The sequence below is a fragment of the Erythrolamprus reginae genome, chromosome 10 (assembly GCF_031021105.1).
Source record: "Erythrolamprus reginae isolate rEryReg1 chromosome 10, rEryReg1.hap1, whole genome shotgun sequence".
NCBI lineage: Eukaryota > Metazoa > Chordata > Lepidosauria > Squamata > Dipsadidae > Erythrolamprus > Erythrolamprus reginae.
The window spans coordinates 42161197-42186146 of NC_091959.1; the positions used below are offsets into that span (position 1 = coordinate 42161197).

At 42.6% G+C, this 24950-nt stretch overlaps 1 protein-coding gene across 1 annotated transcript in view; it reads left to right on the top strand.

Moving 5' to 3' along the window:
- Window positions 1-24950, top strand: part of SLC25A1 (solute carrier family 25 member 1) — a 51768-nt gene that overhangs the window by 17054 nt on the left and 9764 nt on the right. The window contains exons 2-6 of the mRNA XM_070762866.1: window positions 16437-16544; window positions 17743-17842; window positions 21598-21736; window positions 22977-23061; window positions 24750-24854. Of these exons, the coding sequence (XP_070618967.1) occupies window positions 16437-16544; window positions 17743-17842; window positions 21598-21736; window positions 22977-23061; window positions 24750-24854 (537 nt within the window). The remainder of the gene's footprint in view (window positions 1-16436; window positions 16545-17742; window positions 17843-21597; window positions 21737-22976; window positions 23062-24749; window positions 24855-24950) is intronic.

Sequence of the window (24950 nt, forward strand, 5' to 3'; positions counted from 1 at the left end):
TTTTATTATTATTATTATTATTATTATTATTATTATTATTATTATTATTGGTGTTGTTAGTTTTGTTGTTATTATTAATAATAATAACAATAATTTATTGGATTTGTATGCCGCCCCTCTCTGTTGTTGTTGTTGTTGTTATTATTATTATTATTATTTGTTCTGTCGGGCTCTCTGGCAGACTCCTCCCGAAAATTCACAGGTACAAATTTCAGACACACACACGTTTGAAAATTCAAAACAATGTTCTTTATTATGAAAATTCACTTAACCCAAGCCCTCTTTTGGTATAGCAAAGAGCACTCGTCTCCAAACAAACTGGTAATTGGTACAAGTCCCTTATCAGTTCTGTGATACTTAGCTTGCAGCTGTGAGGCAATTCACAGTCCTTCTTCTTTCACAAAGTGAAACACACTTTGCTCTGGTTTAGTTTCAAAGCGGGGGGAAATCAGCACACAAAAGGTCCAAGGCAGCAAAGCAGTCATGAAACACAACGATCAGATAATCCTCCACAATGGCCAAACCCACAGGCTGCTATTTATAGCAGCCTCACTAATTACCACAGCCCCACCCAACCACAGGTGGCCTCATTTTCTTTGATAATAATCTCTCAGTTGTTGTTGCCTATGCATCGCTCTCCACATGCGTGGCTGTATCATTAACTCTTGTTCTGAATCCAAGGAGGAGCTAGATAATTGATAGAAACATAGAAACATAGTAGTCTGATGGCAGAAAAAGACCCCATGGTCCATCTAGTCTGCCCTTATACTATTTTCTGTATTTTATCTTAGGATGGATATATGTTTATCCCAGGCATGTTTAAATTCAGTTACTGTGGATTTATCTACCACGTCTGCTGGAAGTTTGTTCCAAGGATCTACTATTCTTTCAGTAAAATAATATTTTCTTATCTTGCTTTTGATCTTTCCCCCAACTAACTTCAGATTGTGTCCCCTTGTTCTTGTGTTCACTTTCCTATTAAAAACACTTGCCTCCTGGACCTTATTTAACCCTTTAATATATTTAAATGTTTCGATCATGTCCCCCCTTTCCCTCTGTCCTCCAGACTATACAGCTTGAGTTCCTTAAGTCTTTCCTGATACGTTTTATGCTTAAGACCTTCCACCATTCTTGTAGCCCGTCTTTGGACCCGTTCAATTTTGTCAATATCTTTTTGTAGGTGAGGTCTCCAGAACTGAACACAGTATTCCAAATGTGGTCTCACCAGCATTCTATATAGCGGGATCATAATCTCCCTCTTCCTGCTTCTGAGCTGTCTGCCACACTCTCCTCCTCCCTGTCACTCATGTCTTCTTGGTCAGAGGAGCCTTCATCAGCAGATTCCACCGGGGGGGTGGGCAAAACAGGCCTGCAGCATGTGGATGTCTCCCCCACATCCACCGTTCTTGGGGCAGGAGCTGGGCCAGAGCTAACCACAACATTATTATTATTATTGCAATGCCCATACACTAAACCATGGATTTTTTGAGAATAGCGAGTTTTCCACTGTTGCAGCATGCTCACAGTCACATGATCAAAAATCCAGCCGCTTAAAATCAAGACTGTTCCACAGACATGGGGCCAGATCTTGAAAGGCCCTGCAATTTTGATGTCGCTGTACGTGTCTGTGGGACAGTCCACCGACCCTTCCCTGCCGAACGTGGGTCCCCCGATGGTGTATACAAAGATAGATAGGTTGCCAAGTAATTTGGTGTAATTGAGCTCATACCACCACCAACAGTTTAAAGAATAATATAGAATAAACTGGAATCACTCTATAATTTGTAAATATGCTAATGTTCTTGTTTTAAAATATTATACATCAGTACGCCCTGATTAGAGTAAACGATGTCGGATGGCGAGAGCACATATCACGGCGCACTGTTTTTGTGTAGGGTGCATCTGTTTTTTATTATTATTAAAATTAATATATATATATTTTAAAAACCTATAACTTGATATATTTCCTCCTCCCTGCCCCTTGGGGCTGCCCGGTGTCCCCTCCCAGATTAAAACCCTCCCCTGCGGCTAGAGGAGTGGAGAAGAATGACGTTTCTGTCTGGTATTTTCCGTCTTGACCCTGAGCCAAGGAATAGCTGGCAAGCATCTCTTCCTGAAGGTCACTGCAAGCGGTCACTCTTGGAAGCAGGGAAAAAAGGGGTCCTGTTGATTTCCCCTTTGCCCTACCTGGCGAGTCGGCTTTCACGATACCTTTGGAGAAGGCTGGAGGGGTTTTTGCTGAGCTCAGCAACAACTGTGGCGAATAATTGCACGCTTACCCTTATGACACATATGCGTCCTCCACTAAATTGATTTCTGCGCATTTTAGGTCTGAATTGTGGGTTTAAATCCACACATTGCACAAAGCCAGGGCTTGTTTACTGTTCTGTCGGGCTCTCTGGTAGAATCCTCCCAAAAATTCACAGGTACAAATTTCAGACACACACACGTTTGAAAATTCAAAACAATGTTCTTTATAATGAAAATTCACTTAAACCAAGCCCTATTTTGTATAGCAAAGAGCACTCGTCTCCAAACAAACTGGTAATTTGTACAAGTCCCTTATCAGTTCTGTGATACTTAGCTTGCAGCTGTGAGGCAATTCACAGTCCTTCTTCTTTCACAAAGTGAAACATACTTTGCTCTGGTTTAGGTTCAAAGCAGGGAAAAATCAGCACACAAAATGTCAAAGTCAGTAAAGCAGTCATGAAACATAACGATCGGATAATCCTCCACAATGGCCAAACCCACAGGCTGCTCTTTATAGCAGCCTCACTAATGACCACAGCCCCACCCAACCACAGGTGGCCTCATTTTCTTTGATAATAATCTCTCAGTTGTTGTTGCCTATGCATCGCTCTCCGCATGGGTGGCTGTATCATTAACTCTTGTTCCGAATCCAAGGAGGAGCTAGAGAATTGATCTTCTGAGCTGTCTGCCACACACTCCTCCTCCCTGTCACTCATGTCTTCTTGGTCAGAGGAGCCTTCATCATCAGATTGCACCGGGGGCAAAACATGCCTGCAGCATGTGGATGTCTCCCCCACATCCACAGTCCTTAGGGCAGGAGCTGGGCCAGAGCTAACCACAACATTTACCTGCTTTTTTTGGGAGGTGGGGGGAATGGTTGGCTGAGATTAAGCCAGAAAACAGAGCCAAATTTTATTTTATTTTTATTTATTTATTTATTTTGTCCAATTATTATTATTATTATTATTATTATTATTATTTATTAGATTTGTATGCCGCCCCTTTCCGTAGACAATACATATTGAAGAGGATAGACATGAAGTATTATATATAAAGAAAAGATATAAAAGTAGAGGAGAAGATATATGAAAGGAAGAAAAGATATATGATATATGAGATAAGGAGAGACAATTGGGCAGGGGACGAAAGGCAGGCTAGTGCGCTTATGTACGCCCCTTACTGACCTCTTAGGAACCTGGAGAGGTCAATCGTGGATAGTCTAAGGGAGAAATATTGGGGGTTAGGGGTTGACACTACTGAGTCCGGTAATGAGTTCCACGGTTCGACAACTCGATTGTTAAAGTCATATTTTTTTACAGTCAAGCTTGGAGTGATTAATTTTAAGTTTGAATTTGTTGCGTGCTCTTGTGTTGTTGCAGTTGAAGCTGAAGTAGTCGTTGACAGGCAGGATGTCGCAGCATATGATTTTGTGGGCAATACTTAGATCGTGTTTTAGGCGTCGTAGTTCTAAGCTTTCTAGACCTAGGATTGATAGTCTGCTTTCGTAGGGCATTCTGTTTCGAGTGGAGGAGTGAAGGGCTCTTCTGGTGAAGTATCTTTGGACATTTTCTAGGGTGTTGATGTCTGAGATGTGGTTATGTTACAGCCCACAAAGGAGGTGGATTTGCAGGGCATGTTCAGCCACGCACTTTGGGGGACAGGGAAATTGCTCCATCGTTCCGCCAATGTATTGGGGGGTTTTTTTTGTGGTTGATAAGCTGTGTGAACGCTCCAAAGCAGTGTTTAGCAACTTTGAGATGGACTTCAACTCCCAGAATGCCCCAACCAGCATACTTTAAGATGGGTAGATTTTAATTCCCAGGATTCCCCAGCTAAAAATGCCCATGTAACACCAACACTCCGCAGTCTGCATTGGTTGCCTATCAATTTCCGGTCACAATTCAAAGTGTTGGTCATCACCTATAAAGCCCTCCATGGCACCGGACCAGGGTATCTACAAGACCGCCTTCTGCCGCACGAATCCCAGCGACCGGTTAGGTCCCACAGAGTGGGCCTTCTCCGGGTCCCATCAACAAAACAATGTCATTTGGCGGGGCCCAGGGGAAGAGCCTTCTCTGTGGCGGCCCCGACCCTCTGGAACCAACTCCCCACCGGGGATTAGAATTGCCCCCACCCTCCTCGCCTTTCGTAAACTCCTAAAAACCCATCTCTGCCGTCAGGCATGGGGGAACTGAGATATTCTTTCCCCCTAAGCCTTTACAATTTATGCATGGTATGCTTGTTTGTATGTATGTTTGGTTTTACAAATAAGGATTTTTTTTACATATTTTTAGGATTGGATTTACATGCTGTTTTTGTTGCTGTTGTTAGCCGCCCCAAGTCTGCGGAGAGGGGCGGCATACAAATCAAATCAAATAAATAACTAAATACAGTGATATCTCGTCTTACAAACGCCTCGTCATACAAACTTTTCGAGATACAAACCCGGGGTTTACGATTTTTTTGCCTCTACTTACAAACTATTTTTACCTTACAAACCCACCGCCACCACTGGGATGCCCCGCCTCCGGATTTCCGTTGCCAGCGAACTACCCGTTTTTGCGCTGCTGGGATTTCCCCTGAGACTCCCATCCATGGGAAACCCCACCTCTGGACTTCCATGTTTTAGTGATGCTGCAGAGGAATCCCAGCAGTGCAAAAATGGGCGCTTCGCTGGCAACGGAAGTCCGGAGGTGGGGTTTCCCAGTGAGGGGAGCCTCAGTGAAATCGCAGCATCGCAAAAACACAGAGGTCCAGAGGTGGGGTTTTCCATGGAGGGGAGCCTCAGGGGAATCCCATCAGCGCAAAAACGGGCATTTCGGCTGGCAAAAGGGGTGAATTTTGGGCTTGCACGCATTAATCGCTTTTCCATTGATTCCTACGTCTTACAAACTTTTCACCTTAAGAACCTCGTCCCGGAACCAATTAAGTTTGTAAGACAAGGTATCACTGTAACTAAATAACTAAATAACTAACTAACATGTTTTAAGATGAATGGACTTCAACTTCCAGAATTCCCATCCCGAGTGCTTGTAGATGGACAGACGCGCTCCTGGCAAAGGACTGACGAGAGGCTGAGTTTTCAGCTAGAAGATTTGCAAACGTGCCTGGAAGTTTAATGGTGGCTTTTGTGGTGCCTTTTTTCTTGTTTCCAAGCTGAATAGTTCGAGTTGTCTCTTGCATTTGCTAAATAGCCCGCTCGGTGCCAAAGTAGGCGCATTAGACACGGCTAGTTGAACAGGAAGGGAGGCCCAATCTAATCTACCCCCCCAAAGGCGCATTTATCTTCTCACCTACCAGATGGTTCCGTAAAGTAAATTTCAGCTTGGATTCTTTTAGACTCCCCTCCCCCGCCCCCCGCCCGCCATTTTCTTCAGGGCCGTTTTGGGAAAAGCAATCTCTGAAACGTTTCTCGCTTTGTTCTTTCTGGAAAGATATATATATATATATATATGCTTTTCCCCTTCAAAGCATATATTATTGTCTTGTTTGCGATGGCCCTGAGAGGGTAAAAAAAAGGCCTTTGCTTGCTTAAAGAAAGAAAAATGGGTCAGGGGTGATTCATTTACCTCAGTCCTCCCTTGCTGTGAGGACAGAGTGATGCTTCTTCTTTTGTTTGTTTATCCGGTAAATGGATTTCTCTCTTTCCGCAGTCATCAATCAAGCTCTCGTGCTCACAGTTCCCAGAACGAGACAGATAAAAACACACAAGCAAAAATCTCCTCACTTCCAAATGCATACGCAGCGGCGGGCTTAAAAAATGTTAGCTAGGGGTTCTCTGTCTCCCGTTGTTGGGTGGGCGTGGCCATGGGTGGGCGTGGCCTAGTCGTCCGCTTGAACCACAGCAGGAGGAGAGGGCGTTTTTGCCTTCCACAGGTTCCGGACGCTTTTTTTGAGCCTCTGGGAGGGTGAAAATAGCCTTCCCAGGTTCCGGATGCCTTTTGGAGGCAGGGAACCGGCCCGTTTCCGGCCTTCTTGAAATTCCGGTAGGCCAAAAATGTTAGAAGGGTTTCTTTGTCCCCGGTTGTTGGGTGGGCGTGGCAATGGGGGTGTGGCCTAGTCGGCCGCTTGCACCACAGCGAGAGGAAAGGGCGTTTTTGCCCTTCGCAGGTTCCGGAGGCTTTCTTTGAGCTTCCGGGAGGATCAAAGTGGCCTTCCCAGGTTCCGGAGGCTCTTTAGAGGCAGGGAACAGGCCCGTTTCTGGCCTTTTTGAACTTCCGGTAGGCCTGTTTTTCGTCCTCTTCAAGCCTCCACTCGGGCCTGCACTTACCTTGAAAAAAAGCAATCCTTGACATACAATGGTTCATTTAGTGACCGTTCCAAGTTAGAGTGGCATTGGAAAACATCCGTTATGATTGTTTTTTAAATTTATTTCATGCTTAGGACTGCTGAAGCATCACACGATCAAAATTCGGACGCTTGGGAACTAGTTCAAATTTATGGTGGCTGCAGAAGTGAGTCATGGGATTCCCCTTTCGTGACCTTCTGACCGGAAAAATCGAGATGCGCTTAGCGACCTTGTTGCTACAGGATGTCCACGAACCTGGAAAACAGGGAAATCAGGGAAATCGGCAGTTCGGGAAATACAGGGAATTGTCAGGGAATTTGTAAAAAAACCAGAATAAATCAGGGGGAAAAAACAAACTGTATTAAAATGTTTAAAAGTCAAATAAAAATCATGTAAAAAAACCCAACGGATCACGCTGCCTGGAAGAGTCAAGCAAAAATGAGCATAACTGTGGCAACAACTTACTTCCGATATTTCTCCACGGCTTAGCCGTTTGGTATGATGTCATCTATGACTGTGCCTTAATTAACTAGATTGCAAGTTACAGGGAAATATCAGGGAATTTCAAAATGCTTTTCCCCTGGACACCCTGTGCTAACATCGTGTAGTGATTCCCTTGAGGACCCCTGGCAAGAAACGTAAAACGTGGCAAAAAAAATCTCTCTTAGCAACAGGAATTTTGGGCTGAATAGCATAGCAATAGCATGCTTTTATAGACTTTTATAGTTTTATGTATGGTATGCGCATGTTGCATGGTTTTTAAATGATGGGTTTCTAGATCCTTTTTTAATGTTAGATTTGTTTACATTGTCACACTGTTTTATTATTGTTGTGAGCCACTCCGAGTCTTCGGAAAGGGGTGGCATACAAATCTAATAAATTATTATTAATTATTATTATTATTATGTCAGTACAACACAGCAAACGAGATCACTATGCTGGATTTCGTATTTCATCACCAGTCGGGCGAATTATGTTTGCCGATCCCAGTAAAGCGGCTTTTTGCAATTGACAGATAGAGATTTTGTCAATTCCGATGGTTTTCAAATGTCCGCTGAGATCCTTTGGCACTGCGCCCAGCGTGCCAAGGACCACTGGGACCACTTTCACTGGCTTATGCCAGAGTCGTTGCAGCTCGATTTTTAGATCTTCGTATTTCACTAATTTTTCTAGCTGCTTCTCCTCAATTCTGCTGTCTCCTGGGATTGCGATGTCGATTATCCATACTTTCTTTTTCTCCACAATCACAATGTCTGGTGTGTTATGCTTCAGAATTCGGTCAGTCTGAAGTCGGAAGTCCCACAGTAGTTTTGCTTGCTCATTTCCGACCATTTTTTCGGGCTTATGATCCCACCAGTTCTTTGCCACTGGTAAATGGTAGTTCCGGCACAAGTTCCAGTGGATCATCTGTGCCACAGCATCATGTCTATGCTTGTAGTTAGTCTGTGCGATCTTATTATTGTTATTTATTATTATTATTATTATTATTATTATTATTATTATTATTATTATTATTATTATTTATACTTATATACCGCTTCACGGTGCTTTACAGCCCTCTCTAAGCGGTTTACAGGGAGTCAGCCTCTTGCCCCCAACAATCTGGGTCCTTGTTTTACCGACCTTGGAAGGATGGAAGGCTAAGTCAATCTTGAGTCGAACTGCCAAACTGCTATCAGCTGGTGATCAGCAGAAGTAGCTTGCTGTACTACACTCTAACCACTGCGGCACAGAGGTGGTTGTAAGTCCAAGGACGATCTCTATTCCCATCTGCTCCTTCCTAATGTATCTTCTCCATGATAGTCTTCAAGCAATGCCGCTTGGAGAAACACTTCAGACGGTTTCTAATCTTCCAGTGTCAGAACAGTGAAATATGGCGTAGATAAAAGGTCCAGCTGTCAAGTTGAGTCACACGGAGAAAAAATGGCGTTCCAATATTTTCTTGGTGCCAGAGTCCAAGTTATTTTAGGGGTGAGGTTCAGGAGTTCAGTTCCTCCCGCCCCCCCTGTAAAAATTGAGACTTTTCTTTATCATGAGATTTTGGCATGAAAATGTTTTATTTATTTATTTTTTATTTTTTTAAATTCAGTTTTAAAAACAAAATACAAACACAAAGGTTTCATAGATAAACATATTTACATTTTACAATTCTGGGTCTTCGGTTTATATTCTTTATGAATTCATCCTACTCTATTTCTTTTCCTTTCGAGACAATTATAATTTTTTTTCCTTACAATAAAAAATTATTTTTCTTGACGGTTCTGCAATTCTTGTGAGCCGCTCCGAGTCTTCGGAGAGGGGCGGCATACAAAGCTAAATAATAATAATAATAATAATAATAATAATAATAATAATAATAATAATTCTAAAGTAAGTCTACTCAATGTTGCACAGTCCACTACTGTTTTGATCACCATATTTTCTGTCGGTATACTGTATTGTCATTTTTCCATAACTGCGCAAAAGATAGCCTAGCCGCTGTTAATAATAATAATAATAATAACAATAATTTATTAGATTTGTATGCCGCCCCTCTCCGAAGACTCGGGGCGGCTCACAACAAGGATAAAAACAATATTATAATGGCACAAATCTAATATTAAAAAACTAAAAACCCTATCATAATTAAAAACCAAACAGCACATACATACCAAACATAAATTATAATAAGCCTGGGGGAGAGATGTCTCAAATCCCCCATGCCTGGCGGTATAGGTGGGTCTTGAGTAGTTTACGGAAGACAAGGAGGGTGGGAGCAGTTCTAATCTCCGGGGGGAGTTGATTCCAGAGGGCTGGGGCCACCACAGAGAAGGCTCTTCCCCTGGGGCCCGCCAGACGACATTCTTTAGTCGACGGGACTGGGAGAAGGCCAACTCTGTGGGACCTTATCAGCCGCTGGGATTCGTGCAGTAGCAGGCGGTTCCGGAGGTACTCTGGTCCAATGCCATGTAGGGCTTTAAAGGTCATGACCAACACATTGAATTGTGACCGGAACCTGATCGGCAGCCAATGCAGGCCACGGAGTGTTGTAGATACGTGGGCGAATCTGGGAAGCCCCACGATGTCTCTCGCGGCCGCATTCTGCACGATCTGGAGTTTCCGAACACTTTTCAAAGGTAGCCCCATGTAGAGAGCAATGTTAAGATGCGTAAGCAATAGTTTCCTTTTGTATGTTGTCCTCTAATAATTCCTAATAGGTACATTTCTGGTTTTAATTCTACTTAATAGTTTCTTATATCCAATTTTTAATCAAGTTCCAAAATTTCTTTTGTCTCTTTACATGTCCACCATAGGTGGTAGTGTGTATCATGAGTGGCTTTACATTTCCAACATTTAGGGTCTACGTTTGGATATATTTTGGCAAATCTGGAGATATATAATTTATATTTTGGATATATTTTGGCTAATATGGGCGATATATAATACAGTATATATATCTACAATGAATAAATTGGAGAAAGAATTTTAACGGGATTAAAAACTAAAAATGAAGAGAACGCTGGTTGCGAAGGTCACAAATATGGCCATCCCATAACCCTGGATTGCTGCAATTTTTGATCGTGTGAATTCACCATCTCCTGGTGATTGGCCCAGTCAACCAGTTGGCTTTAATTTATTTATTTATTTATTGATTAGATTTGTATGCCGCCCCTTTCCGTAGACTCGGGGCGGCTCACAACACAATAAAACAATTCATGACCAATCTAATAATTTACAATTTAAAATTTAAAATAGTTAAGAAAACCCCATTTTTAAACAGACATACCTACAAACACACCATACATAAATTATATAGGCCCGGGGGAGATATCTCAATTCCCCCATGCCTGACGACAAAGGTGGGTTTTGAGGAGTTTACGAAAGGCAAGGAGGGTAGGGGTAGTTCTAATCTCTGGGGGGGAGCTGGTTCCAGAGAGCCGGGGCCGCCACAGAGAAGGCTCTTCCCCTGGGGCCCGCCAACCGACATTGTTTAGTTGACAGGACCCGGAGAAGGCCGACTCTGTGGGACCTAATCGGTCGCTGGGATTCGTGCGGCAGAAGGCGGTCCCAGAGATAATCTGGTCCGGTGTCATGAAGGGCTTTATAGGTCATAACCAACACTTTGAATTGTGAGCGGAAATTGATCGGCAACCAATGCAGGCTGCGGAGTGTTGGTGTAACATGGGCATTTTTGGGAAAGCCCATGACTGCTCTCGCAGCTGCATTCTGCACGATCTGAAGTTTCCGAACACTTTTCAAAGGTAGCCCCATGTAGAGAGCGTTACAGTAGTCGAGTCTCGACAGGACTAGAACTCCCAGTCTCTGGGTGATTTGCCTAAAGTCACCCAGCTGACTTTTGTGCCTAAACCAGGACTAGAACTCTCCATCTCCTGGGAACTGGCCCAAAGTCACCCATCTGGCTTTCATAGCTAAGGTGAAACTAGAATTCACCGTCTCCTGCTTTCTAACCAGGTGCCTTCACCACGCAAGACTAAATTGGCTCTCCATATACAGCAGAACTTAAACATTTTTTTTTCCAAGCATGCAGAATTTATTTTTATTTTTTTTGAAATGCATTATCCTCTCCAAGAAGGTGAACCAAATTCAAAGTGACAGCTTTTGTTACGAGGATGTCTCCAAGGGACCAAGAATAATCTTGCTTCGTTGAATGCCGAATGGGTCGTTTTTCATCCTTGGAGGGGCGGGAGAGAAATCCACCCCATCTCCCCCCCCCCTTCTTTCACCAACTACTTTTGTCATGGTGAGTGTTGCTGCTGTCGGCATCCGGGTCTAGTTTCCTTGTAAATCTTCATTGTGGGTGTGTCTGGGTTGTGTCTCCAGCCAGCCAATGACGCCGTTGAGAGTGTGTTTCCTTTGCACAGTCATGCTGAGCTGGTGCTCCGCGAAGAGATTAAGAAGAAAACAACTTGACTCATTTTGATGGGCTCCAAAACGTCCAATCAACCTCATGGGGTTCTTTGTGTATCAATGGGGAGGATAGAAACAGAAAGAAAGAAAGAAAGAAAGAAAGAAAGAAGGAAGGAAGGAAAGAAAAAAAGAAAGAAAGAAGAAGAAGAAAGGAAGGAAGGAAGGAAGAAAAAAGAAGAAAGGAGGGAAGGAAGAAGAAAGAAAGAAAGAAAGAAAGAAAGAGGAGAGAGGGAAAGAAGGAAGGAAGGAAGAAAAAAGAAAGGAGGGAGGGAAGGAAGAAGAAAGAAAGAGGAGAGAGGGAAAGAAGGAAGGAAGGAAGAAGAAAGAAAGAAAGAGGAGAGAGGGAAAGAAGGAAGGAAGAAAAAAGAAGAAAGGAGGGAGGGAAGGAAGAAGAAATAAAGAAAGAAAGACATAGAAACATAGAAGATAGACGGCAGAAAAAGACCTCATGGTCCATCTAGTCTGCCCTTATACTATCTCCTGTGTTTTATCTTAGGGATGGATCTATGTTTATCCCAGGCATGTTTAAATTCAGTTACTGTGGATTTACCAACCACGTCTGCTGGAAGTTTGTTCCAAGCATCTACTCCTCTTTCAGTCAAATAATATTTCCTCATGTTGCCTCTGGTCTTTCTCCCAACTAACCTCAGATGATGCCCCCTTGTTCTTTTGTTCACTTTCCTATTAAAAACACTCCCCTCCTGGACCTTTTTTTTAACCCTTTAAGATATTTAATTGTTTCGATCACGTCCCCCCTTTCTCTTTGGTCCTCCAGACTAGACAAATTGAGTTCATGAAGTCTTTCCTGATAAGTTTTATGCTTAACACCCTCCCCCAATTTTGGAGCCCGTCTTTGGACCCGTTTCATTTGATCCATCTCTTTTTGTAGGTGAGGTCTCCAGAACTGGACACAGTATTATTCCAAATGGGGTCTCACCAGCGCTCTATACAGTGGGATCAAAATCTCCCTCTTCCTGCTTGTTATACCTCTAGCTATGCAGCCAAGCCAAGGATTCGAAGGATTTTTTTGGGGCGGGGGGCAGGAAGCCCACTGAGCTGCGTCTCTGTACCCCGGAAACTCAAACCTGCCAACACTCTGCCCCCTGCAGAAAAATAAGTTGGAAGATGGGTTTTTTAGAACATATTCATTCATCCATTCATCTAGTTAGTTAGTTAGTTAGTTAGTTAGTTAGTTAGTCAGTCAGTCAGTCAGTCAGTCAGTCAGTCAGTCAGTCAGTCAGTCAGTCAGTCAGTCAGTCAGTCAGTCAGTCAAGTATGTATTTGTAAGAACCAGGAATCTAATTATGTACTGTAAGACAGTTTCTTTTTACAAACTAAAGTTCGCAATTTTCACAAAATCTGGGAGAAATTCACCATGTGACAGCCGTTGCTCCCACTAATGTTCATTTTGGCATTATTTTTAGGGACGCCTGAAGCAAAGGGTGTGGGTTAAAAACATCTGATGGGATTGAATTACATTTCTTTTTTACTTTAAAAACAGCCGTTTTGATGCGCGGGAGTTTTTTGAAGTTTGTTCCTTTGTTTAAGAATGCAAATGAGTTTCTTTCCATCTGCCAAGGTTTTAACCACCGATGATTTCAAGTTGATTTTGCAAATTTTGCCCCTTCAAGGATAATATAGTTGGTTGCCTGAATCTGCCTCTGGCATTGTTAGGAAAAAGAAGCTTATTTTTTTCAAATAGAATTTATTGATTGGTTTTTCACAGAATACTAAAAAGAACAGAATAAATCTGATAGACTTTCCACAAACCATGACCTGTATACATTACAATTCTATTTTATAGTTCATTACGCGGTGTATTCATTTCAAAAAATGAGCCCATTACTATACATGTACACTTGTAGTAAATAAAGCAAAAAACAATAACTTATGTGTTGATATCTCTTATTTTCGGAAACTCCGGATCGTGCAGAATGCAGCTGCGAGAGCAATCATGGGCTTTCCCAAATATGCCCATGTCTCACCAACACTCCGCAGTCTGCATTGGTTGCCGATCAGTTTCCGGTAACAATTCATAGTGTTGGTTATGACCTATAAAGCCCTTCATGGCACCGGACCAGATTATCTCAGGGGCCGCCTTCTGCCGCACGAATCCCAGCGGCCAGATAGGTCCCACAGAGTCGGTCTTCTCCGGGTCCCGTCAACTAAACAATGCCGCTTGGCGGGACTCAGGGGAAGAGCCTTCTCTGTGGTGGCCCCGGCCCTCTGGAACCAACTCCCCCCAGAGATTAGAATTGCCCCCACCCTCCTTGCCTTTCGTAAGCTATTTAAAACCCACCTCTGCCACCAGGCATGGGGGAATTAAGATTTCTTCTCCCTCTAGGCCGTTAAAATTGTATGCATGGTATGTTTGTATGTATGTTCGGTTTTGTATATTAAGGGGTTTTAATTTGCTTTTAGTATTGGATTATTATTGTATATGGTTTATGATTGCTGTTAGCCGCCCCGAGTTTTCGGAGAGGGGCGGCATATAAATCCAATAAAACTCGAAACTTTATACAGTATCGGTAAAAAGTTTACCGTGTTTATGAATACTTATTTCAACTATTAATATTGCTCTAATCTATACTATGTAAATGTTATTTTTATATACACTGACACTATATATTATTACATTTTGTTTCTGTTTTGGATCCATTCATACCATTTATACCACTTCTTGTTAGTTTCTTTATCTTTTGTTCCCGGGAAAAAGAAGTTTAAACGTTGGGCTAAATCCCAGTGCAAAAGATTTTTGATTTTTAAATGAGCTGTTGGAACTTGAGCATTGCCGATACTGTTAAATCCATGATAACATCCTCAGTGCAATCTTGTGCTGTGCTCAAATTTTACATCCCCTACTGATCCAACAAGCTGCAACTTGGGTTATACTGGATTGAGAAATTTAAGGATTTGCGGCAAAGCTACCCGTGAAGTTGTCTTAACATGTCTCCTGGCAGAATTTAACTGGTAAGACAAGATCAATTTGGAAAGATTTGAGTCGTACCTGAGTCGTGGGAAAAGGAGAAACTGGTTTTTAAAAGAGGAATAAACGGCTCAAGAGAGGCATTCTGAAAACTCTTCAAAAAAAATTTACGCTGTGGAATGGGTGGTATAACTGGTTAGAGCAGAGGAATAAAGAGGTATGGAAATAAATGTAAATAACCATATGATATCTATGATACTGTACTGTTAAAAAGTTTGTTGATTTGTGTATTGAAAAGTTAATTAAAAAATAAAAAACTATGCCCTCTAGCCATCCTTTTCCCTTCACTTTCTAATTCTAACAAACGGCTGCAAAAATTGATGGAGTTAGCAGAGATGGCTTTAAATTCTTTATTTATTTTTTATTTTATTTATTCATTTGTCCAATACACAAATACATAGGAAGAAAAATAGACATGTAGTAATATGTATAAGGGTAAAAGTGTACTTAGAGGAGAGGATATATGAAAGAAAGAAAATATATATGATAAGTGAGAGAAAGGAAAGACAATTGGACAGGGGACGAAAGGCACGCCAGTGCACTTATATACGCCCCTTACTGGCCTCTTAGGAACCTGGAGAGGTCAATCGTGGAGAGTCTAAGGGAGAAGTGTTGGGGGTTAGGGGTTGACACAATGGAGTCCGGTAATGGGTTCCACGCTTCGATAACTCGATTGTTGAAATCATATTTTTTACAGTCAAGTTTGGAGCGGTTCGTATTAAGTTTGAATCTGTTGCGTGCTCCTGTGTTGTTGCAGTTGAAGCTGAAGTAGTCATTGACCGGTAGGACGTTGCAGCATATGATCTTGTGGGCAATACTCAAATCGTGTTTTAGGCGCCGTAGTTCTAGGCTTTCTAGGCCCAGGATTGTTTGTCTATTTTCATAGGATATTCTGTTTCGAGTGGAGGAGTGAAGGGCTCTTCTGGTGAAATATCTTTGGACATTTTCAAGGGTGTTGATGTCTGAGATGTGGCATGGGTTCCAGACAGATGAGCAGTAGTCTAGGATGGGTCTGGCAAAAGTTTTGTAGGCTCTTGTGAGTAGAGTGAGATTGCCAGAGCAGAAGCTGCGTAGGATCAGGTTAACAACTCTAGAAGCTTTTTTGGCGATATTGTTGCTGATCCAAGAACAAAAATACAATCACTTTTATTTCTTTTTGGAAACTGCTTCAGGATTCACTTAGCAACCGGTGCTGCTAACCTATCCACCACAGCAGCAATTCACTTAACAATTGAGGTGAGCTAGGTCATAAAAACAGGGCAAAACTGACTTCAATGCATTAATTGCCAATTGATTTCCAAGCAAATTCAAAGTGTTGGTAATGACCTACAAAGCCCTACATGGCATTGGACCTGATTTTACTTACGGGACCACCTTCTACCACATTAATCCCAGCGTCTGGTTAGGTCCCACAGTGTCGGCCTTCTCCAGGTCCCGTCAACTAGACAATGTCGTTTGGCGGGGCCTAGGGGAAGAGCCTTCTCTGTGGCGGCCCCGGCCCTCTGGAATCAGCTCCCCCTAGAGATTCACACTGCCTCTACCCTCCTAGCATTTCGTAAGAACTTGAAAACATATTTATGCCACCAGGCTTGGTGTCATTAGATCCCTAGTATGCTTGGTTTGTGTTTGAGTGAATGATTTTTGACATTGAACTTTTATAATGTTTTAGGTTAACTATTTAATTAATTGGATCCAATTGTATTTTGTACACTGTTTTATTGTTGACATGTTGTGAGCTGCCCCGAGTCCACGGAGAGGAAGGAAGGAAAGAAAGAAGGAAGGAAAGAAGGAAGGAAGGAAGGAAGGAAAGAAAGAAAGAAGGGAAGGAAGGAAAGAAGGAAGGAAGGAAGGAAAGAAGGGAAGGAAGAAGGAAGGAAAGAAAGAAAGAACAATATAAATTTTGGGTTTGATTGTGCTTGTAGCTCGAGAACTCCCTATAATGTATTTTTCTTTCCCGCGCATCCACGGACGGATGAATCATTCTCCTCTCGCTTACCTTTCCAGGTGGCATCGCTGGAGGTATTGAAATCTGCATCACATTCCCCACCGAATACGTGAAAACACAGCTGCAGCTGGACGAAAAGGCCAACCCGCCACGCTATAAAGGCATCGGTAAGACCGGGCAGTTTCCACCAACCCACCAAGCTCTTTATTTTGATCACCCCAAATTCCTAGGAACTAACCAGAAACTATTTGCCTCTTCTCAAGAACCATTTTCCACTTACAAACCTGAACCTCTGAAACTCTAACCGGAAAAGGCAGGGAGAAGCCTCCGTGGGGCTTATCTAAGAATCTCCTGGGAGGAAACACGGCTGGAAAAGGCAGGGAGAAGCCTCCATGGGGATTCCCTAGGAATCTCCTGGAAGGAAACAGGGCTGGAAAAGGCAGGGAGAAGCCTCTGTGGGGCCTCCCAAGGAATCTCCTGGGAGGAAACAGGGCCTGAAAAGGCAGGGAGAAGTCTCTGTGGGGCCTCTCTAGGAATCTCCTGGGAGGAAACAGGGCCTCCACCCTCCCTGTGGTTTCCCCAGTCGCACACATTATTTGCTTTTACATTGATTCCTATGGGAAAAATTGCTTCTACTTACGAACATTTCTACTTAAGAACCTGATTATGGAACAAATTAAGTTCTTAAGTAGAGGTACCACTGTATTTGTGTTCATTTTGGGTATTTCTGAGGAAGGTACGAGTTCGTTTTTAGGGGTTTTATGTTCTATCGATTTATGGTGCAGTGTTTATATATTTTCATAATGTTTGGGTAAGAAAGGAAGAATTGTCTAGTTTGACTTTTTCCGAATGCCATCATCACTCTACTAAACAAATAATTCCCTCAACACTGTCAGACTTTCTACTAAATCTGCACTTCTATTCTACTAGTTTTTCTCACCATTCCTTTCACCCATTTCCTCCCATGTTGACTGTATGACTGTAACTTGTTGCTTATATCCTAAGGTTTTTATTGATATTGCTTCTTCATTGCTTATTTGACCCCTATGACAATCATTAAGTGTCGTACCACATGATTCTTGACAAATGTATATTTTATTTTATGTACGCTGAGAGCATATGCACCAAGACAAATTCCTTGTGTGTCCAATCACACTTGGCCAATAAAAAATTCTATTCTATTCTATTCTTTTCCTTTAGGTTTTTTATGATAAAGTAAGATACCTTTTCGTTGTCTCTCCCTGTCTTTGACCCGTTTTCCACGTTTCCACGCCTGTTCTTTCTGTTTCTGTTTAGTGACGGCTGGATTTGGGTTTTTTTTTAATTAATATGAGTATTTTTCCCCCTTCCTTTCTTTATGTGTAGTGGACTGCGTCCGAGTGACGGTCAGGGACCATGGGATCAAAGGCCTTTACCGAGGCCTCAGCTCGCTGGTGTACGGTTCCATCCCAAAGGCTGCCGTGAGGTGAACATCTCCTGGACCTTACGGTGGGAAGGGGGTCGGGTGTGATGGGAGGACACAGATGTGAGGACAATCAACCGATGGAACCAAAAATTGCCTTCAGAAGTTGTGGGAGGTTCACCATTGGAAGCTTTCAAGAATAGACTGGACTGCTATTTGTCAGAAATGGCATAGGGCTGTGATCAATAATAATAATAATAATAATAATGATGATGATGATGATGATGATGATGATGTTCTGTCGGGCTCTCTGGTAGACATCTCCCAAAAATTCACAGGTACAAATTTCAGACACACACACGTATGAAAAGTCAAAACAATGTTCTTTATAATGAAAATTCACTTAAACCAAGCCCTCTTTTGGTATAGCAAAGAGCACTCGTCTCCAAACAAACTGGTAATTTATACAAGTCCCTTATCAGTTCTGTGATACTTAGCTTGCAGCTTTGAGGCGATTCACAGTCCTTCTGTTTTCACAAAGTGAAACACACTTTGCTCTGGTTTAGTTTCAAAGCGGGGGAAAATCAGCACACAAAAAGTCAAAGTCAGTAAAGCAGTCACGAAACTCAACCATCAGATAATCCTCCACAATGGCCAAACCCACAGGCTGCTATTTATAGCACCCTTACTAATTACCACAGCCCCACCCAACCACAGGTGGCCTCATTTTCTTTGATAATAATCTCTCAGTTGTTGTTGCCTATGCATCGCTCTCCGCATGCATGGCTGTATCATTAACTCTTGTTCTGAATCCAAGGAGGAGCTAGATAATTTATCTCCTTCTGAGCTGTCTGCCACACTCTCCTCCCTGTCGCTCATGTCTTCTTGGTCAGAGGAGCTTTCATCATCAGATTCCACCGGGGGCAAAACAGGCCTGCAGCATGTGGATGTCTCCCCCACATCCACAGTCCTTGGGGCAGGAGCTGGGCCAGAGCTAACCACAACAAATAATAATAATAATAATAATAATAATAATAATAATAATAATAATAATCTTTGTTTTGTTCCTGTAGCTCATTTGGTTTGCCCATTTTGCTGTTTTTCGTGAAGAGCCTTCTCTGTGGCGGCCCCGGTCCTCTGGAATCAACTCCCCCTAGAGATTAGAACTGCCCCCACCCTCCTTGCCTTTCGCAAGCTCCTAAAAACCCACCTATGTCGCTAGGCTTGGGGACGGTGATATGCCCCTTAGCTAATACGAGTTATGTATGGTTTTGTTTGGATTGTGTGATGAATTTTTTTATGATAAGGGTTTTTATCTGGTTTTTAATATTAGTATTGTGTTGTGAGCCGCCCCGAGTCTTCGGAGAGGGGCGGCATACAAATTTAATAAATTATTATTATTATTATTATTATTATTATTATTATTATTATTATTAGGCTTCAGGAATAGTATTTATTAATAGTATTTATTAGATTTGTATGCCGCCCCTCTCCTCAGACTCGGGCGGCTCACAACAATAATAAAACAGTGTACAGTGAACAAATCTAATATTTAAAAGAAAATATCTAAAAACCCATTATTTTAAAAAAACATACAACACAAGCATACCATACATAAAACTATATAAGCATGGGGGAGATGTCTCAATTCCCCCGTGCCTGGCTATACAGGTGGGTCTTAAGCAATTTACGAAAGGCAAGGAGGGTGGGGGTGGTTCTGATCTCTGGGGGGAGTTGATTTCAGAGGGCTGGGGCCGCCACAGAAAAGGCTCTTCCCCTGGGGCCCGCCAAATGACGGGACCCGGAGAAGGCCAACTCTGTGTGACCTTATCGGCCGCTGGGATTCGTGCGGCAGAAGGCGGTCTTGAAGGAAGCTTCCCTGAAGGCTCCGGAATTCCAAAAACAGCCCAACGGGCAAACCAGAAGTCCATTTTTTCAAATGTCCAGTTTTTTCACCGTGCCAGGCTTTAGAGGGAACAAATAATAGCTTTTACTGGCACTTTGTGACTCGCCTCTCTCTTTTTTTACCTCTTTTCCTGCTCAAAGTTCAAAACCCCCAGATTTTCTGTGTATACCTAGCGATGGGCGAGGGGGCTCAAGAACCAGGTTGTGTAATGAGGATTTATTTGAATAAAGTCAGGAGGGAAGATAGCGGGAGATAAGTTAGGAATATTTAGAAATGTTTGGCTTGGGGCGGGCTGGATTTTTCATGCCTGGAGAGAGGGGGATGTTGTCCCCAAATTTCAGATTTTATTTTTTTTTAAAAGGACAGACAGAATTTGGCCCCAGTTTGTAGTTATGGGTGGGAGGGAAATTGGTCCCCATATAAAATTGAACGGGTCCAAAGACGACTACAAAAATGGTGGAAGGTCTTAAGCATCAAACTGATCAGGAAAGACTTCATGAACTCAATCTGTATAGTCTGGAGGACAGAAGGAAAAGGGGGGACATGATCGAAACATTTAAATATGTTAAAGGGTTAGATAAGGTTCAGGAGGGAAGTGTTTTTAATAGGAAAGTGAACCCAAGAACAAGGGGGCACAATCTGAAGTTGTTTGGGGGAAAGATCAGAAGCAACATGAGAAAATATTATTTGACTGAAAGAGTAGTAGATGCTTGGAACAAACTTCCAGCAGACGTGGTTCGTCAATCCACAGTGACCGAATTTAAACATGCCTGGGATAAACATAGATCCATCCTAAGATAAAATACAGGAAATAGTATAAAGGCAGACCAGATGGACCAGGAGGTCTTTTTCTGCCGTCAATCTTCTATGTTTCTATATTTTCAAGAAGAGGGGATGCAATTCATCCCCCAGTTCAAGGCAATTATAGCCCTCAGATTAAAATCTACTCTGAAAACGTGAGGTCCAAGTTTTAATTGTTCTGTATCTTCTGCCAGAAGGTAACAGAAATTCCAAAAAGATTGTGAGTCTCTGAGAATCTTGTGCAGCTTCCTAAAACAATGAGATGCAAAAGTATCGTCCAAATAGCTGGAGACCAATTATAATTCTGGGCAGTTTTAATGATTCCATGTAGAGCTTTTTTGTCTGCTATAGAGCTGCTACCATGCCATGCAATAATGCCATATGTCACAACAGTCTCAATGCTGCGTGGATAGTAGGACAGCAGTAGATGCTGATATACTGCATTTTTGGAGTATAAGACGCACCTTAGTTTTTGGGGAGGAAAATGAATCTGCTTACCAGATTATCCCCTGGTTAAGGCTTAAAAAAAACTTTATTCAGAGAGAGTAACAGTGAAAGAGCTTGCAAGCCAGTAAGAGCTAGGAAAATGATTAGCACCTGGTTAGGGCTGGAAAGAAACATTTAGAGCAAGTTAATGAAAAAAACCCTGCAAAGACTTAGGGCTTGGAAAACATTCTTTGCAGAGAGTAAAATTGAATGAGCTTGCAAGTTGGTAAGAGCTGGGAACATCATTAGCACCTGGTTAGGGCTGGAAAAAAAGCTACAACTTACTTGGAGCAAGTTAGAGCAATGAAAAAAAAACCCTGCAAAGACTTAGGGCTTGAAAAACATTCTTTGCAGAGAGTAACAATGAAGGAGCCTGCAAGGAAAGAGCTGGGAAGATCGTTAGCAGCTAGTTAGGACTGAAAAAACACCCCTATTTTCATAGTATAAGACTCCTCCAAATTATGAGCCCCAAAAGGTGCGTCTTATACTCCGAAAAATACGGTAGATTGGTCTTCCTGGGCATTCTCAGTTAAGTCCAACCTCTTCTCTAGTAAGGGACCTTCTTTAGTAGAGGACCTTCTTCGTTCTACCTGAGCCCACCAACCTCCTCTTTTCCCCTACACAGGTTTGGCATGTTTGAGTTCCTGAGCAACCACATGAGAGATGCTGATGGGAAGCTAGACAGCACGCGTGGCCTTCTGGCTGGTTTGGGGGCTGGCGTGGCGGAAGCCGTGTTCGTGGTTTGCCCCATGGAAACCATCAAGGTAAAAACCCTGAAAGGAAGGGGACATGCGTTTGTGGATTATGTGTTGTGGAGGGGAACCTTAATTGCATTGGTTGCCGAATGGTTTCCGGACGCAATTTGAAGTGTTGGTAATGACCTACATGGCATCAAGCGGAATTACCTGCAGGACCGCCTTCTGCCGCATGATTCTCAGCGACCGGTTAGATCCCACAGAGTCGTCCTTCTCCAGATCCCGTCAACCAGACAATATCGCTTGGCGGGGCTAGGGGAAGAGCCTTCTCTGTGGGGGCCCCGGCCCTCTGGAATCAGCTCCCCCCGGAGATTCATGCTGCCTTTACCCTCCTCGCCTTGTGCAAGAGTCTTAAGACTCTCTATGTCGCCAGGCTTGGAGCAATTAGACCTTAGTCCCTTGAGCGATGAATGTTACATATGATTGTTGTTTGAGTGGATGTGATTTTTTAAATAATACTGGGTTTTATAGGCTAGTACATTTAGTTTTTAAATTAATTGGATTTAGACTATTATATTGTCTTGTTCTTCTTTTTTTATGTGTTGGAAGCTGCCCCGACTCTTCGGAGAAGGGGGGCATATAAATCCAAATAAATGATAAATAAATTTGCAAATCTGGAGTGCAAGAATGGTCTCACATCCTGTTCCGACCTTGACTTTTCCCAAGCCACGAAGCAGACTCCTCGTCCCGATAAGAACTCTTTTATTTAATGTACAGTGAATGTCTCTCCGCCAAAGTCTTTCCTCTCCCACAGTCTTTCAAGATAATTCACAATTACTGACCTTTATCCATCTTGGAGAGTGGCCAGGCCGATATCTTTCAGTATTTGGCAAGAAGGCAAGAATGAACTCATTGTCTCCTGCAAACGTCCCTCTCCTTTCGCTCCTCTTATATTCCCCGTGGGAGGGGTCATTTACCGTCCATCTGTGGCTTTACTCCCAAGTCGACCCGTATTCCTTAGCTGTTCCCTTCATCTGGCACTTCTGCGCAGGGGGACACTGGAAACAAGGCTCCACTGTTTTGTCTGCCTCACTGATGCTGAATCCAAAGGCAGCTGATAACTGTCAGACAGCCCTGGCTCCCCCTCTGCCTCGGATGCAGAGCACTCATCAGAGCCTTCCCCAGACTCCAGGACTGGCCGGTGTTCCTCCCCAACCTCCTCACTATCTGAATCCGCTGGTGGGGCCACAACACACCCTTCTCTGGAGTAACACTTCCTGTTGTCTTCTCTGCTGCCCTTCTTCTGCAGGTGAAGTTCATACATGACCAATGTTCTCCCAATCCAAAATACAGAGGGTTTTTTCATGGCGTGCGGGAGATCGTACGGCAACAAGGTGAGAATTCCCTTCTGCGGTGAGAGGGTCCTGAATGTTAAGACCACCTTCAATAGCAATAAGCAGGATGCCTTTTGGATTTATTCAGACTTCCAATTCTTATTAATTTCTGCTGTTTTGGGACTTGTTTATACGTGCTGTTGGAGTTGTTACGAGCAGTAGTGTGTCCAGTTGGAAAAGTGTGCCGTTTGTCAAAGCCGGTGTAGATTTTTTCTTTGGAGGAGCTGATATACCTATTCTCAATTTAGCCAGAAAAGAAACTTAGGTGTGTTTGTGTTGTTTTGACCCGGAAATTTATGTTGGCTGGGTCCTTATTAATGTTTTCTATAATGTTTTTTGTTTTTATACTGTTTTTATGTATTGTTCTTATCTATTGGAAACCGTCCAATAAATTAGGAGTTTGTGGCATACAAGAATAATTATGCCGCATGAATCCCAGCGACCGGTTAGGTCCTACAGAGTCGGCCTTCTCCAGGTCCCGTGAACTTGACAATGTCATTTGGCGGGGCCTAAGGGAAGAGCCTTCTCTGTGGGGGCCCCGGGCTCGGCCCTCTGGAATCAGCTCCCCCCTGAGGATTCGTATTGCCCCCAACCTCCCTGCCTTCCATAAGAGTCTAAAGACTCATTTATGCCACCAAGCTTGAGGTCATTAGATCCTACCCCCTGGCCAATGAATCTATAGTAGATTCTTTGAATGGTGTGTGTGTATGTTAATAGGTCTTTTAGTTTCCTTTTAAATGTCATTCTTAAATTTTAACCTTAATTATTATCTCGATGTATACTGCTTTTATATGTTGTGAGCTGCCCCGAGTCTTCGAAGAGGGGCGGCATATAAATTTAATAAATTATTATTATGTCAATACAACACAGCAAACGAGATCACTATGCTGTATTTCGTATTTCATCACCAGTTGGGCGCTTCCCAAGGACCTAGGACTGCGTGATGTAGCGGCGAATTATGTTTGCCGATCCCAGTAAAGCGGCCTTTTGCAATTGACAGATGGAGATTTTGTCAATTCCGATGGTTTTCAAATGTCCACTGAGATCCTTTGGCACTGCGCCCAGCGTACCAAGTACCACTGGGACCACTTTCACTGGCTTATGCCAGAGTCGTTGCAGCTCGATTTTTAGATCTTCGTATTTCACTAATTTCTCTAGCTGCTTCTCCTCAATTCTGCTGTCCCCTGGGATTGCGATGTCGATGATCCATACTTTCTTTTTCTCCACAATCACCATGTCTGGTGTGTTATGCTCCAGAATTCGGTCAGTCTGAAGTCGGAAGTCCCACAGTAGTTTTGCTTGCTCATTTTCGACCACTTTTTCGGGCTTATGATCCCACCAGTTCTTTGCCACTGGTAAATGGTAGTTCCGGCACAAGTTCCAGTGGAATTATTATTATTATTATTATTATTATTATTATTATTATTATTATTATTATTACTACTACTACTACTACTACTACTACTACTTATTAAATTTATATGCCGCTCCTCTCTGAAGACTCGGGGCAGCTCACAACATATAAAAGCAGTATACATCAACAAAATAATAAAGGTTATTATTAATAATTATGGTTATTATTATTATAATTATATATAATAATAAATAAAATATTTCATTTTACAAAATTGCTGGATGTTTCCGCTGAACTCTACCTCCTTCGTCTTCCCCCATCTCTTGTCTTACAGGCTTGAAAGGAACCTATCAAGGTTTAACCGCCACGGTCCTCAAACAAGGATCTAACCAAGCTATCCGTTTCTTTGTCATGACGGCTCTTAGGAACTGGTACAAAGGTGAATGACGTCCCAACTTTTAAAAACCTGTCCGTTTGATATTCTTTCAATTTGCCCTCTTTAAGTGAAATTTTAACTTTGGAAAAGGTTTTCTGG